Below are 25794 nucleotides of genomic sequence, written 5' to 3'. Positions count from 1 at the left end.
GCTAATTGTGTTTTGGGGAGTAGTCGTAAAATTAACCTAAATGTGTAAAGCCGAAAGTATTTATTTTTTGTTAGTTTTGGATAGGGTGGGAACTGGTTAATGCCCCTGGAAATTAAATTTCACTTCCTGTCCAAGAGACATAGCAGGAAGTAAGAGCTCCCTTTTTTTTTAATGACCATATAAAACGGTTGGTTTTCCCAGCCTTCGGTAGCGGAAAGTATAGTCACTAGGACAAATAGTGAGCGGGAATCTTGCCAGCTGGGACACAGACGGCAATAAAAACCTGGCAGAGGTTCTAACCCTTTATCATCCTATCCAGATCTAAAAGCAAATTTGGCTTTTACATACACTCTAACTGATGGACATTTGTCTCCCTTATAAAAGTAAATCCCTGATCAAGCACCTTCATGGCAGTCTCGCTGGGTATTATTTTAATGAAAGCTGCAAATTCACAATGTTTAAAAAAACAACTTTTTGAAATCCCATTAAAGAATAAACCCAAGAAGAAAAATGTAAAATATTGCAGCTTACAAGTCCTTAAGTGTGGTGGCTGCGTTTGTCATCTTTTTAGGTGAACAACGTTTTCAGAAAGTACAGAAAATAGCTGTTGATCTTGCCAGAAATGTTGTGTCCTTGTCACTTCCTGTGAGAGGAACTGAAAGAAATCTTACTGTGAACTACTAATCTCCCCATCCCTCATGTAATGTAGATGAAGAAAGGAAGATTTGTTAGAAGTGTAGCCTGGGTGACAATCATGTCTCCCTCTATAAGGGGAGCACCATAGGACAGGAAATGTGTTACTTGCAGGACTACCAGGTGAAAAGAAAAAAAAAAAAAAGGGGCGGGGGGGAATCTTAAAAAAAAACGCATAAACCTCATGCAGCCTCCACATCTAAGTACTAGTAATCTGCATAATTTCTACTTTAGATGTGTTTTCACAATTTAAAGCTTGCAGGACATTTTAGTAGTTTTATCAAAAACTTCTCTTTGTGTGTCACTCAGATGTCCTTTCCTTCTGGAGGGTGGCTACTTTTTATTTCCCATGGTCCATCTGTGTGTTGTAAACTAGTCACTGCTCCAAGCTTGCTCCAGTGATGGACTACGATCTCACATTTTGTCTACTAATTCATATTGAAAACTAGGGATCCACCAATACTGATATCGGTGCCGATACTGAGAATTTGGGTGAGTACTCGCCTAAATGCTCCGATACCTACCCCCGTAACCGGAACTTCCAGTCAGATGGAGATTTCCGCTGACCTGTAGTGCCACGAGAGAACATGGAGCCGGCTTCCCAGGCTCGTGGAAGTACCAGTATCGGTACTCTGTATCGGTCAGTACTGAAATTGAAATATCGTTACTCGATACTGAAAAAACAGTTTTGGTGCATCCCTATTGAAAACAAAAGTAGCCACCCTCTAGTAGGAAGGACAGTGTCCGCAACAATTCAGACGCAGTTTCATGCGCTATTGCCGCATGATTGCTGAAACGCGCACAAACGCAGCCTAAAAAAAATACCAGCTGGTCGCTCATTGCACTAAAAGGTCAATGAGCTTTTTTGTCACGGTTGCCACGTGGCTATGACACAACTGTGCATTGGTCATGGGCTATCCAGATGTGAACCAGGCCTCAGCGATGATTTGAGGATCTACAGCTGAGTGACACACAAATAAGATTTTTAAGATTTAACTCCTGAGTTTAGTGTTCCTATGTTCTATCAGGTGGTAACCATGAGAACCTGGTTTGTACTATTCAGACTTGTTTTCTCAGCACTGATGGCCCAAAAACCCGAAAAGTACTTGCACAGTATTTGTATTTGTATTTGTGAGAGCAGCACTCTATGCCCCACAGTACACTTGGGAAGATGGGTACACAGCTGATGGAGACATTTTTCACCTTTCTTGGGGCAATGCCCCTTTTACTCAACTCTACAGACTAACTTATTATGTTGTACAATTCTGAGCTTTATACCAACTTTTATTTATTCCAGTTTTCTTTTTAAACCTTAAAGGGTTTCTAAACTCTGTTTTTTTATATATATATATATATATTAGCAAGTAGTAGATATATGCAAAAGGTTTTTTGTTTAAAAAAACGCTTTAACAGCAGTTTAAACTTACCCCGTCTTCCCCGCACGCTCCTGTCAGAAAATCCAAAACTGCTCGGGCAAAGGATCTTGGGGCGGGCGCATGCGCAGTTCGGATTTTCGGCCGGAATACGAGGAGAGATGCAAGGTAAGTCTATGGACGCGTGCACCCGCATGCAGACACCGTGGGACAGGAAGTACCAGCAAGGGCAGAGGAGTCGGCGCTGGATCGGAGAGCAGCCGCACAGCTGGAGGGACAGATGAAAACATCAGGAAAGAAGATCGGATTAAGAGACATCATTTAAGGTAAGTGCTGACATTAACATTGGGGGGAGGGAAAATATTTTTTTGACTTTAATGTCACTTTAAAGCGGAAGTAAACTGTCCTTACAAAGAAAAAAGCTGACTAAAATTCTCCAATTCATCTCATTTTCCAGTTCAGCTATGTTGTCCTAGATTGTTCACTTCTCCTGCCTTCTCCAAACCCCTCACCCTTCTATGAATAACCCTGTCAGTCTTTTCTGCCAAAAATCCTCCTACCTTCCTGTTGGCAATTTATTTTCTTTATGTGCATGGAAATGCACACGCGCAGCTTGGTTTGTGTGTTGTTTTTTTTCCCCCCATACCCCACTTTACTTCTACTTTAAAGCTAAACACTTGGCATATATAAAACACAAATGAATGCAGCTCTGTTTTCATTAATTAGTGTAAAGACCTAAATCTGATTTGATATTGGCCTCTTACAACCATCCCTTGTACAGCCGAATAAAGAATGGGACGGAGTGGCAGCAATGGGATCCAATTTGGTGAGCTGCTTGCAATTGTGTTGAATAGGAATATGCAGAGAAATGACCTCCGAAGTCTGCTATTCCTTCCATGTTCAGTCAGCTGGGGAGGAGATAGGACACCCCCGTGTTCTTATCTCTAACTTAGGGCCATGCTTTTGACTGTACTGTGATAGGTCTGTGTAAATCTCTGGACTGGATGGACAGAAATACAAATTCTTTGCTAGGTAAACTGGCTTCCGTCTATTAAGCTTTTTACTTGGAGATCAGATTTATTAGGATTAAACGACGAGCTCTGTAGGCAATTCATTTTTTTCCTGCCCAATACTTGGGATTGGGGGTGCCACAGGCTATGAGATATTCATAAGAGGTATTCCGTTCCAAGCATCCCTAGTGCAAACTGCATTCTGTGTAAAACACTAACGTGGTAGGTACTGACGTTGTACAGTCTGGGAGTGACGGTTACAACAGGCAGCAGAGACCAAAGGCAAGAGGTTTAGGACTTGATCACACACAGCGCGGAGCAGAGCAGTTACAAAACGGATCAAAACTGCATCCAATGTATTGCAATGGAATTTTGGGCTCTAGTTCAGCGTTCAGTTCCAGAGCATGTAAAAAAACTGCAGCAATCCCTATTTTTTCCTGCTCTGAAACGCATGCAAACACATGAAAACGGCCTGGAACTCACTGAAAGCCCATTTTAGGCTAAAAAAAAACGGAAACTGTTTTTGTTTTTACAAAACGTCCCGAAATGCGGCAAAACACACTTCTGTCATTTTCAGGATCTGCATGTCTGGGGGCAATTTGAGAGGCTAGTCCTGTTTATTTTTATAATGAAACAAACTATGGCGACACTTTATAACTATGCGAGACAAGGTGAAGTCTGGTATTTGGGTACTTGTAAATGATTTGAATCCTAAGACATTGTCTGCAGTGTGATTAGCAATGTGATATACCCATGAGGGAGCTAAAGGGAAGCACTCTTTCAGAAGTCTTATTCCATGTTGTAACCTGAACTAATGGTTTCTTTTGCAGCACCTGCCATATGTGATAATACATTGTTTTGGTTTGTTCCTTTAATTCTAGAACTAAGCCGAGTAATAATATGATGGTGGTGGAGGGTTACTATTACCTTATGTTTTAAAGGACTGCTGTTTTTGAAATGTCTTGGAATCTGTACACTGTTCATTTCTATAAAGTCTATCCCTGTTTTTAATCAAATCTTCATATTTTTTCACATTTACATAAGACAAAAAAGTTGACCAACAAAGGTCCCCCAGGGGATAGTACAACCTATAACCCTATTGGATGCGATTTAAGCAGTTGCTGAAATGGTTTTAAATAATGCGAACAAAGGGTAAAGTTTGTCTTACCTGACAAAGGATCTGAAATTCTGATCCAGCCACTTTTGTGATTCGTATACATCTGTCAATTGGCCAAGCCAGCAGGGTTAAACTTTTTTTTTTTTTTGTATCTGTTCAATAAATGTACAGAATGTAATTAAAAAGGACACATTACTACATATCCTACCATACTAAAAAACATAAAAATAAACTTTTATTTAGTTCATATTAAAATATGTTTGTTGCTCTTTTTGTCTTTTCACATTTGCACACCACACATAGCTGATGATACGCAGAGATGTGAAATTAAAATATCCTGTTTGGGTTGAATTGTCCTTTGGGGACTGTGTTTTCAGTCAGTGAATAAAGTACTTACATTTTCCTTTTTCTTTTTTAATGCAGGATTCCCTTGTTTGCTCCAGTGCTATACCTGCTCTAGAGTGTGACATTTGGATGAGGTAATTTTTTTTTGCTGTGTAGGTCTGACAATTGTGTACATGATGGCTATTTTGTATATGTATGTATAGTCAAAACATCTATTTTAGTTCTGGGTCAAGTGGGAGAGGGAAAAAATATTTTTTTTTTTTTTTCCTGCTATTGTTGTCCCTTGGTGAAGGTTTTATTTTCCTGTCCTGGGAATGCAACAGGAAGTGAGATTAATTTTTTTCAAAATGAGGATATTGACTGGTTTGCACAGAAACAGGTGTCCTTATTGGAAGATGCACCTTCCTTTTTTCCCATTTCCCCATGACCGCTTGCCATTCCCGGCATTATGACACAGCCTGTGTAGTGAAGTGTGTGGGCAACCAGTATGACATTTCAGCAGCCAAGTGGGGAGGGTGTTGGCGCGTTAGTTCACCTTTCCTTTTTTTTTTTTTAATGTGAACTAATCTTTTAAATACTGCCAGAATATTATTTATATGGAGCTTGTAATAATGGTGTTTATGACCATTAAGGGGAACGTGTACATTTCCCTACATGGTGAGAACTACATGGTTGCAAAAAAAGATTGAGTTTTGTGGTCTCTAGCAACAGGAGGCTTTGACACATGCAAAATGAAATTGTATGGGCAATGCTGCCAGTCAGTCATGTCACAGATTTCACATATTCAGACTATGACCTCAGCAGATAACATTGAGATCGCTACTGTATGCCGATCTGATTGGCCTCAGCGGTAATTTGGTCTGATTAGGAAAACGTTGCTCAAATGTTTATAAAACCTATATTTCTCTCCCGTTCATTGAAGGACACAGGGCAACAGATCGTAGATCCTGAAAGGTAGTGTATATCGCCACCTGCAGGAGTAGGACGCTAGGCACATAACAAAAAAGACAGGCTAGGGGAGGCCCCTGCTGGTGGCCCAAATTCCCACCTCCTGACCAGTCTCCAGTTTTTTGCCTAGCGTCAAGAGTGAGGAGCTAAAAAAAATTCTCTCCCGGAAATGTTTTTTTCCTTCCGTTTTTTTTCTCGGATTCTGCTAGCAAGTGTCACCAGGGCGACATGCTGGATCCTGGTTGTCTCCCCTGGGTGGCCATGGAGCGCACGCAGGCTCTGCATGTCGGGTGACGGCGTGAAGTGAGGAAGAAGACCAACGGACATCCGTTCACCAATCTCTTCCCTTTCTCTATGGGACTGGAAGCGACACATATTGCATTACTTCCAGTCCCTGAGCTATCATAACTTGGTTCCAGAAGCCTGGCAATAAGTTATTGGAGTGCGATCTGAGCTCCAATAGCTTATTTGGAGTTCTAAGGTGACAATAACAGGGTTATTCACAAAAGGATGAAGAGTTTGGAGAAGAATCTAGGCCAACATAGCTGAGCTGGAAAGTGAGCTGAATTGAAGATTGTTTCCAAATCAGCTATTTTGGCCTAGATCACTTCTCCTGGCTTCTCCAAACTCTTCACCCTGTAAGGGTCTAATTGACCCCTAAAATATCACCTTTTAAAGAGAACCTGTCACCACTGGAATGCTAACACATAAGGGGCTTGTAAACAGTTGCAGACATGGTAAATATTAAAGGGTCAGTCTATCCAAAACTGAAAGCTTTGGGTTTTCCATTATGGATTCGGAGCCCTTGCTGGGATTGTTCACAAATACAGAAAGTTTGAGTTGGCTCTTTCACGGCATTGAGATACTATTGAACAGACAAAAATCAGCCTAATGATCTGTCATAGCCTTTGTAAAACCATATTTTAAGGAGAATTCTGGGAATTTAAATAACAAGCTACCCCTGTACTGCAGGTGTTAAATGCTAATATTGTCTAGGGGGATTAAATAAAGTAGATAGGCTCACTCCATCCTTGGTCCTGCCATGCTGCTAGACTGGTCCCCTCACCCTTGTCTCCAGCGGGCTAAGGACCGCTGATGTTAGCACATCTAATACGGGTTACATTGACTTGCATTAGGCACGAGGTTGCCAAGGGACATTCCACATTCGGTGCAGTGAAGGCTAGAATTGCATGCCAACCACTGCAGGACCAAGGATCATGTGAGTATATATGCTTTATTTTAGCCCCCTAGATAAAATGAACATTTAACCCTTGGGGTAGTCCCACTGCAAGGGTATGTTTTTGTTTTTATATTTGAGGGTTCTTGGTAAAACCATGTCTTTTCTAACTAAATGTGAAAAATTGCTTCCAGAATACATTACATTTGGATGAAATATCTGTTAGAACGTTAATGCGTTTTTTATTGGCTAACTGAATAGACTGAAAATGCAAACCTCGGTTATAATGCTAACATGGTGCTGTTGCAACATTATTTTAAAGTAGGGCTTTAGCTAAATAAGAAAACAACTTTTTCTGTTAAATTAGACATAATACAAATACATTGTATACTACTATAAGTGCTTAAAAGAGAACTATGAGGTAAGTGTTTTTCCCCCCATAGTTCTCTTTAGGGTCATGGGGGGACATATACAAACCTCCCGTGACCCAAAGCTCAGTCTATTGCAGGCTATTGACCGCAATATACGGAGAGCGCCGCATCAGGGATGGATCCCGACAATACTGTCTGGATCCACCCAGCTGCGTGAGTGACAGCTGGCTCTGCCTATCTAGAGGCAGCCAGCTGTGCCCGCCCCCTCCCCCGTTCATTCCTCTACTCATCGCTGGAAGATTGGAGAAGGGAGGGGGGAAATCCCTGCGGGGAGCCGATCGGGAAGTGAGCGGATTAGTGCATGTTTCTGCTCACTTCCCGATCAATAGAGCCGACCTGTGACAGCTTCTTTGTCGCAAGTCGGCTCTAACTATGAGGATGAGTGGAAATCACTTGCATCATAGTTCTCCTTTAATGATTATCTACCCAGGATCCCTTGCACAGATGATACAGAAGTTCTACACATAGGGTTCTGTTCGGTTACACACTTTTGCAGGCATTGGGAATAGGACATACAGGCAATTTACAGGTAACACATATGTGGCAATGTTTCTTTGTAGTCTGTTGGGCAGCTATTATCTGAGAAAGTTTCAGTAGGGAATATTGTCATCACCCTGATAATTTTGTAATGTCTATTAAAATATTATTATTTTTTTCCCCCTCATTACTCAGTTCAAATCAATTCAAAGAAGAGTTGTTGCATAGCAACCATTGAAAAGTTTTTACTTGGTAACCTGCAGTAGAAAATGACATCATGATTCATTAATTTCCTTTTAATGGACCACACTGTCATTTTTGTCTACAGTTGAGTTTGTGTGTATAAACACAATTCACTATAGTCTTCAAAACCAAGCTCCAAAGTTGATATTTTTAAAGATAGTGTCCGTCTGTTAATCTGAATAATAGCATGAATGTGTTGAAAGGCTGGATTCACACAGCTTCTGTTGCATTGACCTGCATTTTTATAACTTGGCGTATTGCACTGCAACACATTTGTTTTGGAGGTGAACAGCAGGAGCCAAAATACATGTTTTTTTTTTCACTTAGTCACTTGAGTCCCAGTTGCCGTTTTAAAATGACTTTGGCATAGCCGCTATTTATCCCAGCGCCCTTAAAACGTTGTGGGAATCGGCGGCCCACAGCTGGGGTGCATGTTTGAACCTCCAGCTATCTGTGACAGCTGGTTTTCGCCACTAAGCCGGGGAAAATCAGTTCCTGGGCTTACCATTTTTTATTTTTCCATGCTGTAAAAGTGAATGAGATTGTAGTGATGGCACCACACTCTTTCAGTGCAGAGGCTCAAGCAGAGCTCTGTCCAGTGCCTCCCTACAGTAGTAGATCACTGCTTTAATGATCTCTTGCTGGCTCATGGCACCCAGCAATAGATTACTATTAGAAATGATCTACTGCTGCTTGGAGGTGGGGGGAGGTCTGGACTTGGTTTTCGCTAACCAGATTCAGACTCCCTATGAAATAATAGTTAAAATAAAATAGGGCTGCAGCTAACGATTATTTTCATAATCGATTAGTTAGCCGATTATTAAGTTCGATTAATCGGATTAAAAAAAAAAAAAGGCTCCAGTGATGGACTACTAGTTTCTATTGAGATTGTAGTCCATCACGGGAGCAAGCTTGGCGCGGTGGAAGAAAAAAAAGTGTAGTGTGCAATATAGTACATTATACAGCGGCGCAGTACAGAATACCAGCAGCTATAGAGGAATGTAGCAATAGTACATTATACTATAATGTACTATTGCTAGGATTTGTAGTCCTCTATAGCTGGTGGTATTCTGCAGTATAATGATTATACTGCGCAGTGTATTGTGCATGGTGTTCTGCATTGTATAATACAGCGGCACACTGCAGAACATTAGCAGCTATAGAGGAACAACAAATCCCAGCAATAATATATTAAACACCTGGTATAATGTATTATTGCTGAGATTTGGTGTTCCTCTATAGCTGATAATGTTCTGCAGTGTGCCGCTTTAAAACAAACAAAAAACACACACAGGCAGCATTAAAAAGCTCCCGGCCGATCTCCACTTACCTTGGTGTTGTCGGCGGGCAGCGGCGAATCGGGCAGCTCACCGGGAGGAGAGGGCCAGACACATGTCCTCAGCGTGTGCGTGGCGTAAGCGGCGTCGCGTGAGCGGGTATACCGGCGTAGGCGCGAGCGGCTTAAACGGCGTGGGCGTGGCGTAAGCGGCGAGCGGGAAATTAGAATTTTAGCAGATGAATCGACGATGGAAAACGTTAACAACGTTTTCCATCGTCGATTTTAATCGACTTAATCGAATAACTGTTGCAGCTCTAAAATAAAATATAGTAAAAACAAAAACTGCCTCAAAATAGAAAAATATTCAGCAAAAATAGAACTATTTATACCCAGGTCTCTAGGATGATCTGGATGAAACTTATGTAATAAAATACTCATGTAATGGAATGCAATGGCATTTGAATTTTTAGCAATTTCAAACCTACGAAAGTCACCATTGGTTTTCTTTTTCCTCAGTTAGGCAATCCTCTTGAACGTCTTTTTCTTTTTGTCCCTCCCAATCCTTCGTGTCCAAAACCAAGCCATGCCCTCAATTTTGTTGTAGGTCCTTGTCTTGGTGTGGTGGACTTCCAACCCTGGCTAGAATTATTACTCCAAATGACCTGGAAGGTGCTCACAATGCTAGCCTGTCAGATGGGGGAGGAGTCCTGGGGATCCTCGCAGTTCAATATCCTAAAGGCTAGGGTGATTTGGTTGTCCCTTCTATGCTGGACCCCTCTGTTAAGGGACTACTTGACCAGGATTCAATCGGACATCATCACTGCTGTGAACTACATTAAACATCAGTGAGGCACCAAAAGTCTCGTAGCTCTGAGAAAGTTTTTAGTTTTTTTTCCCCCTGGCTTGGGCAGCACCTCACGTTCCAGCCCTGCTGCCATACACTTTCCCGGTGTGGAAAATTGTCAGGTGAATCTCTTATTTGTTCACGTTGCTGTGGGTTCTTTGGTGACTCTGAGATCAGTACAGTGTGATCCATGTCTTTCCCTTTCTAAAACTCTTGCTAAGTCTCCTTTGCAGTAATGTGTCAGAGGACAGTCCAGTGATCCTCATTGTTCTCAACTGACCCAGGAGACCATGGTATGTGGATGTAGTCAAACTCCTGTCCCAAGCACTAATGTTCTGCCCTACTTCTGGGTTGCTGTATTTATTGGCCTGGCTGTGGAAGACTAGGTCCTAAAGAAACGGGCTTCTATGACGTTGTCATCCATACGCTTCTAAAATGGAGGAAGTCGACCTCCCACAAAGTCCATTGTCACTTGGTGCAAAGCAGGGTTGTGTTATCCCAGGAAGTACTCCATGGGATGCACTTTGTCTATCCTTGCGTCTGACCTAGAGCATTGTTTGGCTCTGAATACTATCAGTGCCCGCATTTGTTCCTTGAGTCTGTTAAACTGAAAAGCATGTATAAAACTAGTTTCTTCTTCTTCAGGTATCAACCTTGCTACCTGGGTGACTTTTACACATTCAAGCAGCTGTGCAGTGGTGGTTCATATCTGGTTCTAAAAGACTAGATTGTGATAATGTTTTAGATGCAGCCAGTTATCGCTGGCACAGATTGCATTGCTGGATCACTGATCGTCACTTTGCAAATAGGTTTTTTCCCCAAGCTTGTGAATGGGTTGTAAGGGGAGAAGGTTGAGCTGAGATATGGATCACTGGCCAAAATCAGTTAATTTTTTATTTTTAAGCCTGCTAGTTGTTTGTATGAATTTGATCTATCCCTGCTGCTAGATTGCTTTTAAAATATTATTGTGATCTTTTCTGAGGTTGGAGTCTCTTGCCCAGGTCTACTTTTCACTGTACTCTTGCTGCTTTCTTGATTTTGTTTACACCTTTGTACACTTTAGAGGATGACAGCTGACTATTGAACTAACAGAAAATTCTAGGAGTACATGATTGCTTTCTGTGAGCAGAGAAAATGCATTTTGTTTTAGGTGCTTGCTAATGACTTTATAGTTCCAGTTTTACATAGAAGGTTACGTGTTGTTTTTTATACCACGTAACGTTTTTCTTATTTGCTTTCTTTGGTAATAAGAGGGCACACTTAAAAATGTTGGCAACAATCCTCTTTTATTCAATAGTTAATTTGGTGTTATCAAACATGTATCTGTTTTTGTGTATCACTCAGGGTGGCTACTTTTGTTCCCTGTGGTCCCTGTGTGTGTTTGTAAAGTAGCCACCATTCCAAGCTCAAACCTGTGATTGGACTAGTTACATAGTATTTGAGGTTGAATAAAGACATAAGTCCATCAAGTTCAACCTATTGCTGATGTGTATAGGTCCATGTATCATCTCATTCTTAGGAGTACTTGTACCCCTGTATATTACAGTCCCTCAGGAAATCGTCCAAAAGCTTCTTGAACGAGTCCACACTCTTAGCTGAAATGACTGCCGGTGGCAACGAGTTCCAGACCCTAACCGCTCTTACTGTGAAGAACCCCCCTTCGCCCCTTGTGCTGGATTTTTTTTCCCACCAATTTTAGGTGGTGGCCTCTAGTTTTTGTAATGGAGTTAATCTTAGAGTTGCTAATGTTGCTGTCACCATTGAACATCTTGTACATGAAAATCATATCCCCCCCCTTAATCTCCTTACTTCCAACGTGAACATGTTTAAATTTAGTAGCCTTGTCTCAGCTCTGGTCCTCCATTCCCCTAATTAGTTTGGTTGCCCTCCGCTGTACTCTCTCCAGCTCAAGGACATCTTTTCTGAGTACTGGTGGCCAAAACTGGACCGGGTACTTCAGATGAGGCCGAACCAGTGATCTATATAGAGGCACAATTATAGACTTGTCTCTGCAATACATCCCCTTCTTAATACAGGACAAGACCCTACTTGCTTTGCTTACTGCAGCCTGGCACTGCAAGCTACCATTCAATGACACCCCCAAATCTTTTTCTATTTCTGACTTCCCTAGTGGCATACCCATGATTGTATAGCCTATTTGTTTATTTTTATTTCCAAAGTGCATTACTTTGCATTTATCGACATTAAACCTCATCTGCCATATAAATGCCCACTCCCCTATTTTATCCAGGTCCTCCTGTAATGTTATACTGTCTAGGTCCGTTTCTATTACCCTCCCTATTTTTGTATCTTCTGCAAACACTGAAACATGGCTATTCACACCCTCCACAATGTCCTAAATAAATAGGGTGAACAGCATGGGACCCAGCACAGAACCCTGAGGCACACCGCTCATTACACTAGCCCAGTTTAAAAAGGTGCCATTTACAGATACTCTCTGGACACGTTCCCGTAGCCAGTTCTCTATCCACGTACACACCACCTCATATATGCCCATAGCCCTCAGCTTGTGAAGTAAGTGCTTCTGTGGTACCGTATCAAATGCCTTTGAGAAATCCAGATATACCACATCCACCGGCTTACCTCCGTCCATATCTCTACTTACCCCCTCATAAAAAGTTAGCAAGTTAGTCTAGCAGGAACGGTCTTTCCTGAACCCATGCTGATTGTCATTAACTATGCCATTATCCTGAACAAATTCTTCCAAATAGTCCTTAATCATTGCCTCTAACAGTTTGCAAACTACAGATGTTAGACAATCTCACATTTTGTTTACTAATTTGTATGGAGATTGTAGTCCATCACGGGAGTAAGTTTGTAGTGATTACTAGCTTACAACACACAGGAACCATGGGGAACGCCTCCTCCACTCCTCATCTCGATTACATAAGGAGGATTTTGTTTATTTTTTTTTGTAGTTCACAGAAGGTAGCTGGGAAAACTTATTGGGTTGTTTTGATATATGTTCAGTGCACAGGAAGTTACAAGGACACCATCATTTTGGCAACATGTATTTTTCTGTATTTGTAGCCCCACTGCAAGGGTTAATGTTTTGCCCGAAGCTCTTCAACTGTACATTACAGGACACAGAATGGTATTCTGAAACTATGGATTATTCAGCTGCCTTCAGAAGAAGGGCAAACGCTGGCAAACAGCTGTAAGGACAGCCCTGTATAACTCCTCACAGCTCCTCGTTTTTTTTGCTAGTGTCCTTAGAATGTACATCTTTCTGCTCAGAGAAGAAAACCACTTTACTATTTTCTTTAGTTTTTCTCAAGATATTTTCTTTTTCTACTAACAAGATTCTCTAGCTGCTGCAAGGAACCTGAGGCTTTTTTTTTTTTTTTTTTGGCAGCTTCCTAATTGGTTAGTTTTCAGCTCTGCCTTGGGAACCTTACTCAGACCCTACCAGGAACAAGATATGAGGCCAGCCTGAAATGTTGCCCTTTGGGCACTGGACTCTTTGTTAGATCACCTTGGCATGTGGTGCAACCCGCTGTTAGCCACAGGATGCTCTACAGGTCAAGGGCAGTGGCACACCTGCTGGTAAAACCCTGTCCCTAAATACTCCTTAGGGAGGGGGTTGTAAAGCTTGATTGATGGGGCATTGTCCCTAGTATCCTTCATAGCTGACTGGGAGAGCCTCAGGACACACCAACTGCGGTAAGACAGAGCTTTGCCCTATTTGGGAGCCTAGATGTGCTGTGCTCTGGTGCCCAATAGGTTAACAGTGCCAGCTGTGACTTATTAGGGTTGCAGCTGACAGCAGGAGAAGTCTACTCCATTTTTTAAATTTGGCACAATTTTGGAGTTGTCAGGCACCTCAATGCGCCTGCGGAGCTCCCTTCCTAGATGCGTATACTGCAGATGTACAGACCTGGTAACCACTTAACCTGGCTTCTGCCTCCTCAGCAACACAGCGATTCTCTGGATATTCCTGTGCTCTTTGCTGTATTCAGTGACTGGTCACAGAAGAGTTAACCATTCCTGATCTGCAGTGTATGGTTGAGCACCCCTAGTGGGACTTTCCTCTCCCTCTGACTGATCATAAGCACAAGGAGGCTGCCTTACATGTGGCTATGGGTGGTCTGTATTGTTTGCCCTAAGGGTTCTGATTCTGCAAGTCCGTACCGCTGTCTCCAAACTGAGTTGCTACCCTTAGGGGGTGCCGCCCTCCTGCTGTTTTAGAGATGAGTTCTCTGTCACAATGTCTATCTGTCTGAAAAAGTTTCAGCCCTAATAGAGGCCTTAGACTGCGGGGACTGCAAGCAGGCCCACTCATCCTCTCCCCCAGAGTGCAGCTCTGATCTTCCTCTGTCTTCTACACTCCCTGAAAAGGAGGATGAGGATGGTACCTCTTCCTGTTCAGAGGTTTAGGTGCCAGCGAACGTTGTCTGCTGATATTCTCAAGATAAAGGATATGATTTTTTTCTGTATTAATGCGGTGTACACATGCCTTGACCTACAGCAGCCTCTGTCAGCCTTGCCAAAGCTTACCAGCCTGGGTTCCCTAAAAATGCTTTGGCCTGCAAAAACCTTCCCGGTAAACCCGATTTTACAGTCTAAATTGTACAGTCCCCCTAACCTTGTCCTGAAAGGATCTTTACCCCCCCTAAAGTGTTTTGCTAACAATATCCTTAAGTGGGCTGTCCCAATCAGAGACCCAGCCAAGTCTTCCTGTCTTAACAAAATCTTTACGGTCCCTTTTGAGGACATTTCAGTATCCAAGGACCCTGTGGATAAAAGGATGCAGAAGACCTTTGCAAAGCCTTGTTATCCCTTTTGGGACCTTCTATGTAACCTGCCGTGGCAACCATGTCTTTGTGCCATACTCTAGCTGCCTGGTCCAAGACTAGACTCTGGACCCTGGATCCATATGCACAGATCTCTGTCCACCCAACAAAACATGACTCGCAACACCAGTTTGTTGCCTTTCAACTGGACCTCTGGTCTTCAATATGCTAGGCCCTGTTCTCGGCCTGCTTTGTTCTGAGGGTATCCCCATCATGGGATAACTGGATGATCTACTGAGGGAACAGAAAGCTCAGACAGTACTGACCCTGCAGAAATTCAGAAGGACCTTAAATCTCCAGAAATTGGTGCTAGATCTGTCTTATCGCTTATCTCATGGGTGAATCTCGGCCTAATCTTGGATACGACCCTGTCCAGGGTTTTCTTTTCCTGGACAAACTCCAGTCTGTGTGCTCCCACGCCAAACTATTCACTTTTGCATGAAGGTTCTGGGCCTAATGGTGGCCTCCTTCGAGACAGTCTCATGTTCCCAGTTTTACTCCAGAATGTTGGTGGTACTCTGGTAACGATGAGGCTCTGGATTGCTCCAGATGCCTGACCACCCAGGTCTGTATTTGCTCAGATTTTCAGTCTGGTGCTGAAATTGATCCTTATTGTACGTAATTTGCTGACATGGTATACGAACCTAATCAAATTCCAAGTGTACTCTCTGTTGGCCCTTCCAGATCATTGGGAATTTCTATCCCAGTGGTCGGTCTTTCATCCTGCCTCTCCTTCGCTTGACTTTTTGAAGCCCTGGTCCTGAGGGACAGAGGCCTTTTGGAATCTGTTATCCCTGTTCTTATCTTGGTCTTATTGGTCCTTGTTTAGAGACCAATTGCCTCTCACTCCTTTTAGTAAATGCCTTTGTACACTGCATTTTCCCTAGTGACTCCTTTTGGATATCAACCTAGTCCTGTTGGTCATCCAGAGACTGCCCTTTGAACCTGTCGGGGAGATTTTCCTGTCTACCCTTACAAGGTTTCCTTCATCGCTTGAGTTTGTGACCTTAACCTGTAAAGAACCATTTCTAGTGTTAGACAAGGGCAAGGTTGTTTTGAGGTCAGCAGGCTAATTTCTTCCCAAGGTGGTTTCTTTTTTCCACTTCTTCATAACATTACATTATGATCTCTGTCCTGCAACAAAATATTCTAAGGAGATTTACTTCCACTTGCTGATCACAATCAACAGCACTACAATCAACCCCTCTCGTCAAGCCAGGGTGCTCGGAGTAATCTTTGATTCTGAGCTCTACTTTCAGCCCCACATCCAATCACTATCCAAATCTTGCCGACTCAACCTCAGTAACATTTCCAAAATTCGTCCCTTCTTAACAAATAATACCGCAAAGCTTCTAATTCACTCCCTTGACTGCTGTAATGCCCTCCTTGTTGGTCTACCACTAAACAGGCCCCCCTTCTACCAGACTCATCCACCTTACCCAACCGATCAGTGTCCACCACCCCTCTCTGCCAATCACTCCACTGGTTCTCACTTCCCCAATGTTTAAAATTCAAAATGCTAACAATAACCTACAAAGCCATCTACAATTCCACCCCAACCTACATGCCCTACCTCATCTCAAAATATCATCCAAACCGCCCCTTTGCAGCTGAGTGCCTCTTCCTGTAGTGCTGGCTCAGGTTGTGAACCTACACACAGACACCATGTATCCATTTCAGAGACAAGGCAGTCTTCTGCAAAACAGAAGTTCTGCCCAGCATGAGAAGAGATACGGATTTAAAAGGAAGAGCAGCAAAGAGAAGGGACACAACCATGGATTACAGTAAGGCGCACATTACATTATTGGTTTATGTTAAAAATCTGAGGGTTTAATGTCACTTTAAATATGCAAAGGTGATTCTTTAAACCATAAATAACAGAATGGTTTGTATAGCAGCCATGTTATATATATATTTTTTTTCATAACGCTTTGATTTTTATGTAACTGCAGTTTTCCTTTAAGGATTTCTCTGACAAATCCTGTAGAATTAGTTGAAATGCAATCTGAAATAGAACCGTATGAAAGTAGAATGCATAAGTTGAAGCTTGCCTTGTTTCCATAGCAACTGCTGCAGTACTTGGAGATGACCTTTTGGATTCCTCTTCTAGTTCTTTTCACATCAAGCATATTATTTAAATCTAGTTGCTAGACAAAAAATTGAATAGCAATAATTTTAAATGATAACTTGCATGCATTGAGGAAACAATCTCGTCAGTTTGAAATTTGTTCTGAAATAAGGCTGTTTATACCAGAGCCCCATACATTCTAAATTCAGTGGTAAAGCTTGTTAATCAGGATTTTGAGCAAACAAACCTTTTTATTGTTTTTAAAAATGGGGAAAGGTTGGAACTGTTGTCAGGTTTTTGATCTTTTGTGGAGAAATCTCCTTGCTTCCTCTCCTTATCATGCCTGTCATCTGGACATGAAATTAAGGGAAATCTGGCTAACCAGTATACATACAGCAGTAAAAAAGTTTTTTTTAAATGTTTTGGCTTGTGTTGGAGCTTGTATCATAAAGGCTGATTAAAGCAAAACTTGTCAGGAAAATTAAACTGACCAAAAAGCTTTCCATGCAAAAGGAGAAAACGTGCTTTATAGTCTTCAGAGAACCTAAAACTTACGGAAGTTGACCTTCTCATCCCCCCCACTGTGCTCAGTAGTTCCTCCCACATCACTACATATAACAGAAATGGACAGGAAGAAACACTGCGTGCAGCAGGGGAACACTGGATCAGCACATCCACAAATGTAGTTTTCTTGCATTTCAGAAAGAGAGAGAGATATAGATTTTTTTTTTTTTAGTACTCTTTTGTTTTCTGGGAGAGATTGTTGTACAACTTTATTTCCCTGAAAGGGTCAAGTAGGGCTGCACTGATATTGGTTTTTCAGTATCAAGTACTAATAATTTTTATCGTTCGGTACTTGCCGATACCAAGACTTCCACTAGCATGGAGCCGGCTTCCCGGCCAATCAGGAAGCCGGTCGGCATGTCACTAAACCGCTGCACGGCTTCTTGCTTGCCCTGGAAGCCGTCTCCCTGCTTTTTGGACGGTGTTCTGAAGTGATAGAACACCGGCTCGATGCTGATTGGTATAATAAATCCTGCAGTGTTCTATAGTACGTGTATATGATAATAGATAAAGCTCCATGTAGTGTTGAATCTAGCAACTAAGTACTGCCCCCCTACATAATCCTATTGGCCCATCACTATGGCCTTAGTGGCCAAGTGAAATGTGAAGGTGTGAAATGCTGAAGCTCTGTCTGTCAGAAAGGCCTAGTACTTGGTTGTGAGGGAACGGTTTTTAGGGTGCTGCTATGTGAAGGCAACTCAAGCTGCCTAGCGTTAATACCCTTTTTTTATTTTGGGTAATTCCAGGCTACCTTTTCTTAAAGGAGAACTATGTGGTTAGGGCTTTACCCCATAGTTCTCCTAAGGGTAGCGGGAGGACATAAACTAGCATCCCCCAGTCACCCTAAGCTCAGTATACCACTTGCTACAGCTCGTGGTATACTGAGATGCCGCAGCTGAAACTGATCCCGACAATTATGTCTGGATTCGCCCAACTGCTGAGTGACAGCTGGCTCTGCCTATCTAGAGGCAGAGCTAGCTGTACCCGCCCGTCCGTTCTGCCGGTCAGCGCTGGAGGATCGGGGAGGGGGGAATCCATTCCCTCCCCTGTCGCAGCGACAGGATCGAGAAGTGAACGCCGGTATGTGTTCGCTCACTTCCCGATCTGCTGAGCTGACCTGTGACAGTTTCATTGTCACAGGTCGGCTAGAACTATGAGGATAAGTGAAAAGCACTCCCCCTCATAGTTCTCTAAGATAAATGGACATGAATTATCAGTTGTCATTGCAATTATGCCAAGGAATACATTTCCTCCTCCTTTCCTCCTTTTTAATTTCTCAATGCAAGATGATCATTCAATTTTATTTATATTTCAAACAGTGCAATGTTATTTATAGAATGCCTTTTCTAGGCCTGTGGAAGGCAGGTGTTGGAAGATCTAAAACTTGGTGCATGCTTTTGGCACTTGGTGAAAGATCCCCAGACTTTGGATTTTTTTAAAATGAGGAGCACTTTTTAATTTCTTTATTTTTATGTAATGTAATCATTAAAACTTGAGTTAGAGCATATGGTGACAGTGTGTGCATACTTTTCTTTCCTTCCAGGAACAAAACATTTATTTCAATTTAAACATGATCTTTTCAGTGGTGTCTCTTGATGAGGCTTTTACAAGAATCTCTGAAAAGTCAGTCAAAAATTATTACAGCTGTGTAGCTTTGCTTATGAAACATTTATATTTGCCCAGTTTAAAAAAAAACAAATGTTATAAATTGAGTTGCAGTTCAGTGAGTAAAAAGTGTAGTTTGTTCTGGATTTTGGTTGATATTCTGTGTCCATTAAAATACACATATGATAAAAATTATATCTTATTTGTAAGTGGGTACATCTATCAGAAAGTTCCATGAACCTGGTGGAGAGTTCATGCAGTGACTGAAGGGGGGTTGCATTTTTGGTGGAAAGGTTGGTAACACAAAACTCAGGCGTTAAATCTTAATGCATTCAAGTATATTAACTATTAAAACTGTACCTTATGTATGAATTACTTGGCTGTAGATCCTCAAGTCATCTCAAAATTGGTGCGGATACTGCCCTTCCTTCCGGAGGGTTGCTACTTTAGTTCCCCATGGTCCTGCGCGTGTTGTAGAGCAATAATTAAATGTGCCATGCTAAAAACCAAACAATACATTTCCAAATTGATAAACGTGGTGTCCTATCCTCCAAACGCCAACCACAATCCTAACCACAACCCCAGAGGTTCGACACAACAACAATTGCTCAAAACACTCTACTGAGCATTGATATACTCACAATTAACAAAGATCATCCAATGCTCAGACAAATATATTTTATCCGCGTCAGAGCATGTATTCTGGCATACAGTATCAGTGCAAACAATAACAAATACGAATATCACTCCCTTGTACTGTGCATGCCAATAATGTGATATCCAAACCACGTCCAATTCATAAATTAGTGTCAGTAGTGCTTAAAAATCAGCAGTGTCCATTTATCTGTGCTTTAGAGAAAGCACACACAGTGCTCCCACAATGTCCAAATCCACCACCAATTTCCATGGCCTCCACTCTTCCGTCAGGTATCCGCTCACCTTAGACTTAGTACCTTTAGTTACTTGAATGCATTTTTAGGGTATAACTGATGAGTTTAGTGTCAATATTTTGCAATACTGTATCAGAAAGCATGTTACTTACCCTCAAGTGTGTATTCAACCAGGACTGTGTAGTGAGATTGGTTCTGTGCATGTTGACATGACATCTGTGATATATTTCCCACTCAATGATATTTTAATTGTAAAATATGTGAAACTTTTTTTTTCTTTCAGTCATAAAATCTGAATTTAAAGGTTGCTGAAGTCTCTTTTCTCTGGTAAGTTTGTTTTATTACTGTGTTTCGCATCTTATACCCTACACTCTGCATCTTATACCCTACAACTAAAGAAAGAAAAGCAGAGTTGTTAACCAGAGTGACGGGGTTCCTTGGTTTGCTTTTCCCAGAGATAAAATCTCAAGCCTAATATTTCAATATAAGTAGTAGCTTCACAAAGTCCCTAATTTTTCTCTGCTGTGTCATAACTTGTTCTTAATTTTCTTTGCTCTTCTGTTAAGCTGACATTTTCATTTGTTCTACCTTACACCTAGTTATAAATAGTATTTGACTTGACACTGAAATATTAGTTGAATCGGTCGCAAAGTCACTTAGGGGCATTTATGCAAAAATTTTCACCAAAGTGATAATTATATATTTTATTTAACAAGACACAAATACAAAGATGTTGGAGACATTGCAAAGACTTGTATATAATATGTTTCACATGATAGATAACCTGTAATTGGCATAGTCAATGGAAATTGGTTTCAGTCGCAGGAAGGTTTCTTTGGTGTTGAGTTGTGCCCCCACTTTTCAGAGTCGGGGGATGTCGTCTATAGACCTTTTGCGGATGCTTGGACAACTTGCATTTCAGATTTTTGGGTGCAGAAGGTGGTGTCTCGTGGCAACAAACTTCAGTTTGGTTCCCTGACCCCATTCTTGATTTCTCACTTCTCAACACCGCAGATCTCCGTTGAGACGTCTTGGATCTTCTAGCTCAAGGCGTCTTTGTCCCAGTTCCTGCCGTAAAACGGTTCCAGGGATTTTACTCCAGCCTGTTAAGTATTCCCAAACCCACAGAAAGGAGGGATTCACCTCATTTTGTTTCTTATGGCACTGAATGTTTATATTCGGGTCAACAATTCTGGATAAACTCCACCAAATCTGTCATTGCCTTCTTTTACCAGCAAGACTTTATGGCTTCTGTGTACACCAAAGATGCTTACTTGCGTGTGCCCTTCTTTCCAGTACATCAGTGATTCATATGTTTTGCCATGGGACCTCTACACTACCAGTTCATTGCAGCAATCCCTCCTCTGCACCTCACTTGTTCATCAGCTTATAGTAGAACTGTAAATGCCAGGTCCGTATGGCATACTGACCTGGCCAGCTGGAAGCACTTTTGTAGGTCCGTATGCCATACGTCCTTGGCAGCGAAAGGGTTAAGGAGCTGGCACCAATATTAGCCCTGTTTTTTGTGACATCCCAATTGTGTGATATTTAGATTAGAGCTGCAGCTAATGATTTTCCAAATCGATTAGTTAGCCGATTATTAAGTTCGGTCAATCGGATAAAAAATAAAATACATTTTAAAAAATGGCTCCAGTGATGGGACTACTAGTTTGTATTGAGATTGCAGTCCATCACAGGAGCAAGCTTGGAGCGGTGGAAGTAAAAAAAGAAAAAAAAAAGTGTGCTGTGAAATGACAAGTGTAAAATTATACAGCAATGAATGCAGACTGGCATCGGCTATAGAGGACTCCAAAACCCAGCAAATAGTACATTATACAGCACAATTTAGAATACCGCCAGCTATAGAGGAATACAACAAATCCCAGCAATACATTATACAGCACAATTTAGAATACCGCCAGCTATAGAGGAATACAACAAATCCCAGCAATAGTACATAATAGCTGGCGGTATTCTGCATTGCGCTGTATAATGTACTATTGCTGGGTGTTGTAGTCCTCTATAGCTGGTGGTATTCTGCATTGCGCTGTATAATGTATTATTGCTGGGATTTGTAGTCCTCTATACAGCGCAATGCAGAATAATACCAGCTATATAGGAGTACAACAAGTCCCAGCAATACATTATACATAGTGTACAATGTATTGCTGGGATTTGTAGTCCTCTATAGCTGATGGTACATTGCTCTGTATAATATACATAGGAATACAAATCCCAGCAATCCATTATAGAGCACCATGCTTAGTACATAATAGCTGGCGGTATTCTGCATTGCGCTGTATAATGTACTATTGCTGGGTGTTGTAGTCCTCTATAGCTGGTGGTATTCTGCATTGCGCTGTATAATGTATTATTGCTGGGATTTGTAGTCCTCTATACAGCGCAATGCAGAATACTACCAGCTATATAGGAGTACAACAAGTCCCAGCAATACATTATACATAGTGTACAATGTATTGCTGGGATTTGTAGTCCTCTATAGCTGATGGTACATTGCTCTGTATAATATACATAGGAATACAAATCCCAGCAATACATTATAGAGCACCATGCGAGGGGGGAGTGCAGGCTTACCTGAGCAGTCTTCCAGCAACTTGTTTCTGAGATCGGGCCTGTCTATTGGCGGCTGTGGTCTGCCCACACCTGCTCCTCATTTCTTCTCCCCGCGTCCCTGTGGTGATCGTGGATTTGGGTGGGCGGTGAGCTGGACAATGTATCTGACTGTCCAGACTTAAGAGGTACAGGTGGATCTTGTTTCCTTGGAAATAGTTTCTGGAATGGACTTATTGCTTTTAGTATCTGCGTCTGGTCCTGGGCATGTCTCGGGTCTGAGTGTTCTTTCTCTGGTTTGAAGTCTTCAGCCCAGAAGCCATTTGGCTCTCCGATTCTACAGAATTCTACAGAAATTTGGGGGCTGAAGATTGCCTCCTTTAATGCAATTCCTTCGGCCCAATTTTAATCCAGACCTCTTCTAACACAACATTTTGTCATTGTGGGAGAAATCAGTTCTGTCGCAGGATAGGGCTGATTCAATTGACATTTAGGGCTAGGCTATCCTTGGCTTGGCAGTCTACAATCTTGTCCCTAACATCATTTTGACAGCTCTTTGGTCTTGCCCATGGTGGTGAGGTTTGAAGGGAAGATAGATTCTGTGGACAGGTGTCTTTTATATACACATCAGTTGTCATTAGGAGCACCTTCTTAAATTGACGGGACTAATCTGTGTACCACATAGCCAGTCTGTGGGAGCCAGAATTATTGTTAGGTGGTGGGGGATCAAATACTTATTTTACACTCTGAACTGCAGCTCAATTTATAACATTTGTATCGTGTTTTTTCTGGATTTTTGGTTGATGATATTCTGTCTCTATCATTTAAAATTCACCTATGATAAAAATTCTAGACCTTTCATTTCTTTGTAAGAGGGCAAACTTACAAAATCTGCAAGGGATCAAATAATAATTTCCATACTGTATAAAATCCTATATAATATTAGATGCCAAGTGTCTCTTAATGTTTAATCCAATTGAAGCCAGGTGTGTGTGAGACTTCTTTTTTTTTTTTTCCATTTGATATGTTTAAAACACATTTTCTGGGGACAAAGTTTGATGTTTTCAAAAGACGGGATTTTATGAATCTTCTGTGTTTTGATGGGGTCGACCATTATTGATTTTTCAGAACCAATGCCGATTTAATGGCCACATTTCAGGCCGCTAACAGATATCGTGTACCAATCTTCTGTTTCCATCCAACTGCTCTAGCAGCTGGATATAAACAGCAGGCAGTATTCTGCATCTGGCAGCAGAATGTTAACAGTGAGCAGTGCAATAACCCGTCTGCTATTACCATTTCAAACTGCAATAGCAGGCTGGCTATTAAACCCGCCTGCTGTCAGTAGAGGAGTGGACTTGAAGGAGAAAGTTCTCCTTCAGGTCTGCTTCTCTGCTGATTGATCTGAATAGGCTGGGAGCAATAACCAGCCTGCTATTGGCTATTTTAAATTGCGATAGCAGGCTGGCTATTGCACCCGTCCACAGCCTGCTGTCAATTAGCAGAGGAGGACCTGAATGAGAAAGTTCTCCTTCAGCTCCGCTTCTTTGCTGATTGACAGCAGGCAATGGGCGGATGCAATAGCCAGCCTGCTATTGAATTTGGAAATAGCCAATAGAAGGCTGGCTATTGCCTCCCCTGCTATATGCTATTTGTTTCTGTATTCTGAAAGTGGCCGCGGTCAGAATACTGAACAGAGCCAGCAGCTGACTGGCTGTCGACTCCGTTCCTACATAATTTTTCTGACCAACTCCTTCGATCAGCTGATTGAGGGATACCAGACAGCAGTGCCCACTGTGTAAATGTAACCCATACCAATAATTTAAAAAAACCTGGGAATATCGGCCCCGATCGGTAGATCCGATAATTCCTACTATGTTTTTGTTTATTTACGCAATGACATGACTACTTCACTTTACAGAGTAGAAAATGTAATTGAAAAGTTAATGTGTTATTTTGTTCTTTTTAGGGAATAACTGCAGTTTGCTTGGAACTCATGGTTTAAGTGGGCATAAAGATGAGTATAAGCAGTGATGAGGTTAACTTTCTGGTGTACCGATACTTGCAGGAATCGGGTGAGTGTGTTTTTGTTTTTTTTGTAATATATCTTTAAGGAAAACTTGTACTGAGAGACATGTGGAGGTGGTCATTGCTGATTTACCCTGAAAATATTTCACTATTCTAGAGGATTGAAAGCTTAGACTTGCTGACCCAAGTAAGGAGTTTTCACTTCACTTACGGCATGCTGCTTCAAATAATTGAAGTCCGGAATAGAGATGAGGCTAGGCTTGTTGTAATCCCTATTTGAGTGACTTCACCCATGTCCGTTCAAAACTCTGACCCCCGACCCCAATCAGTCGTGAGTAGGCGCATTCCCTCTCCTGCAGCAATATGTCACAAAGGAGCTGACACTGGTTGGGTTGAAAGGAAGGTTGGTGGTCAGAATTGTGAGGAGGTTTGGGCAAGCTGGGTTCACACCAAGCCCAGCCTCTTCTTTAGCCAGGAGCAACTTGACACCCACAACAAGGTTGGCAATGGTTCATGTAGCCCAAACATAAAATAATTTGCCTATTAAACTGCAAAGAATGCTGAGTCATTTCTTTTGTATTTAATTGTTTCACAAAAGGAAGCTGGTAATATACAGGTATATGAGCCTGACATCTGTAATCTAAAAGTTGTGTACCAAGCACTTTTTGGATCCTTTACTCATGCTGTTCCTCCTGTGCTAAGCCTCTGACATATACCAGTCTCATAAATGCAATGTAGCTGGAAGACAGCAGCCTTCAAAGGTATTTTGTCCAAGCTATGTCACTTCTGGTTTTAATACACTGACCTTGAACTTAGTGTTATAGGTTCTAGATCTTTTCCTATGTGCCCAACTTTTTTGTTGTAATTCAGCTCCTGTTGCATTCTCCACAGTCTAAAACAAAGATAAACTCCCCACATGATGGTCACAGCAGGTGTGTTGACTGGGAAAGTAAAGTGCAGGGATATCACCAGTCCTAGAGACATAATAATCAGGCAGTTATTGGTTGCACTGACCTAAGACTGCCAAGCAACAAGCATTTTTACATGGAGGTCAGACACCACTCCTTTTTTTGTCACCACAGGTTTCCTTTGACCCTTTTGCTTCCACTGATGTAAGTACTACATCTATGGCAGCACGACCTCTAAATAGGCTTCTGGTTGCTATAGCAGCTGGGGGGGGTGTCTTTTTTGGCACCCCTAACCTGGGGGACAGCTTTCTTGATCACGTGCCACTAGCCCCCTATATGATGGTAATAAATTTGAGTTGAAAAAAAAAGAAAGTTTAATAAAATAACCCCCCCCCACCCCCCAAAAAAA

General features: G+C 41.8%; 1 protein-coding gene across 1 annotated transcript in view; it reads left to right on the top strand.

Annotated features, from left to right (window-relative positions):
• Positions 1-20168: 20168 nt before the first annotated feature.
• TBL1XR1 (transducin beta like 1 X-linked receptor 1) overlaps positions 20169-25794 on the top strand; it is a 40346-nt gene continuing 34720 nt past the window's right edge. Inside the window, exons 1-2 of the mRNA XM_018554903.1 lie at positions 20169-20205; positions 24419-24524. Coding sequence (XP_018410405.1) covers positions 24467-24524 — 58 coding nt within the window. The 5' untranslated portion in view covers positions 20169-20205; positions 24419-24466. The remainder of the gene's footprint in view (positions 20206-24418; positions 24525-25794) is intronic.

This window comes from Nanorana parkeri, unplaced genomic scaffold, assembly GCF_000935625.1.
Source record: "Nanorana parkeri isolate BGI_ZX_2015 unplaced genomic scaffold, ASM93562v1 scaffold177, whole genome shotgun sequence".
NCBI lineage: Eukaryota > Metazoa > Chordata > Amphibia > Anura > Dicroglossidae > Nanorana > Nanorana parkeri.
The sequence above is the reverse complement of the archived record's forward strand: the minus strand, read 5'-3'. Positions and strand labels throughout refer to the sequence as shown.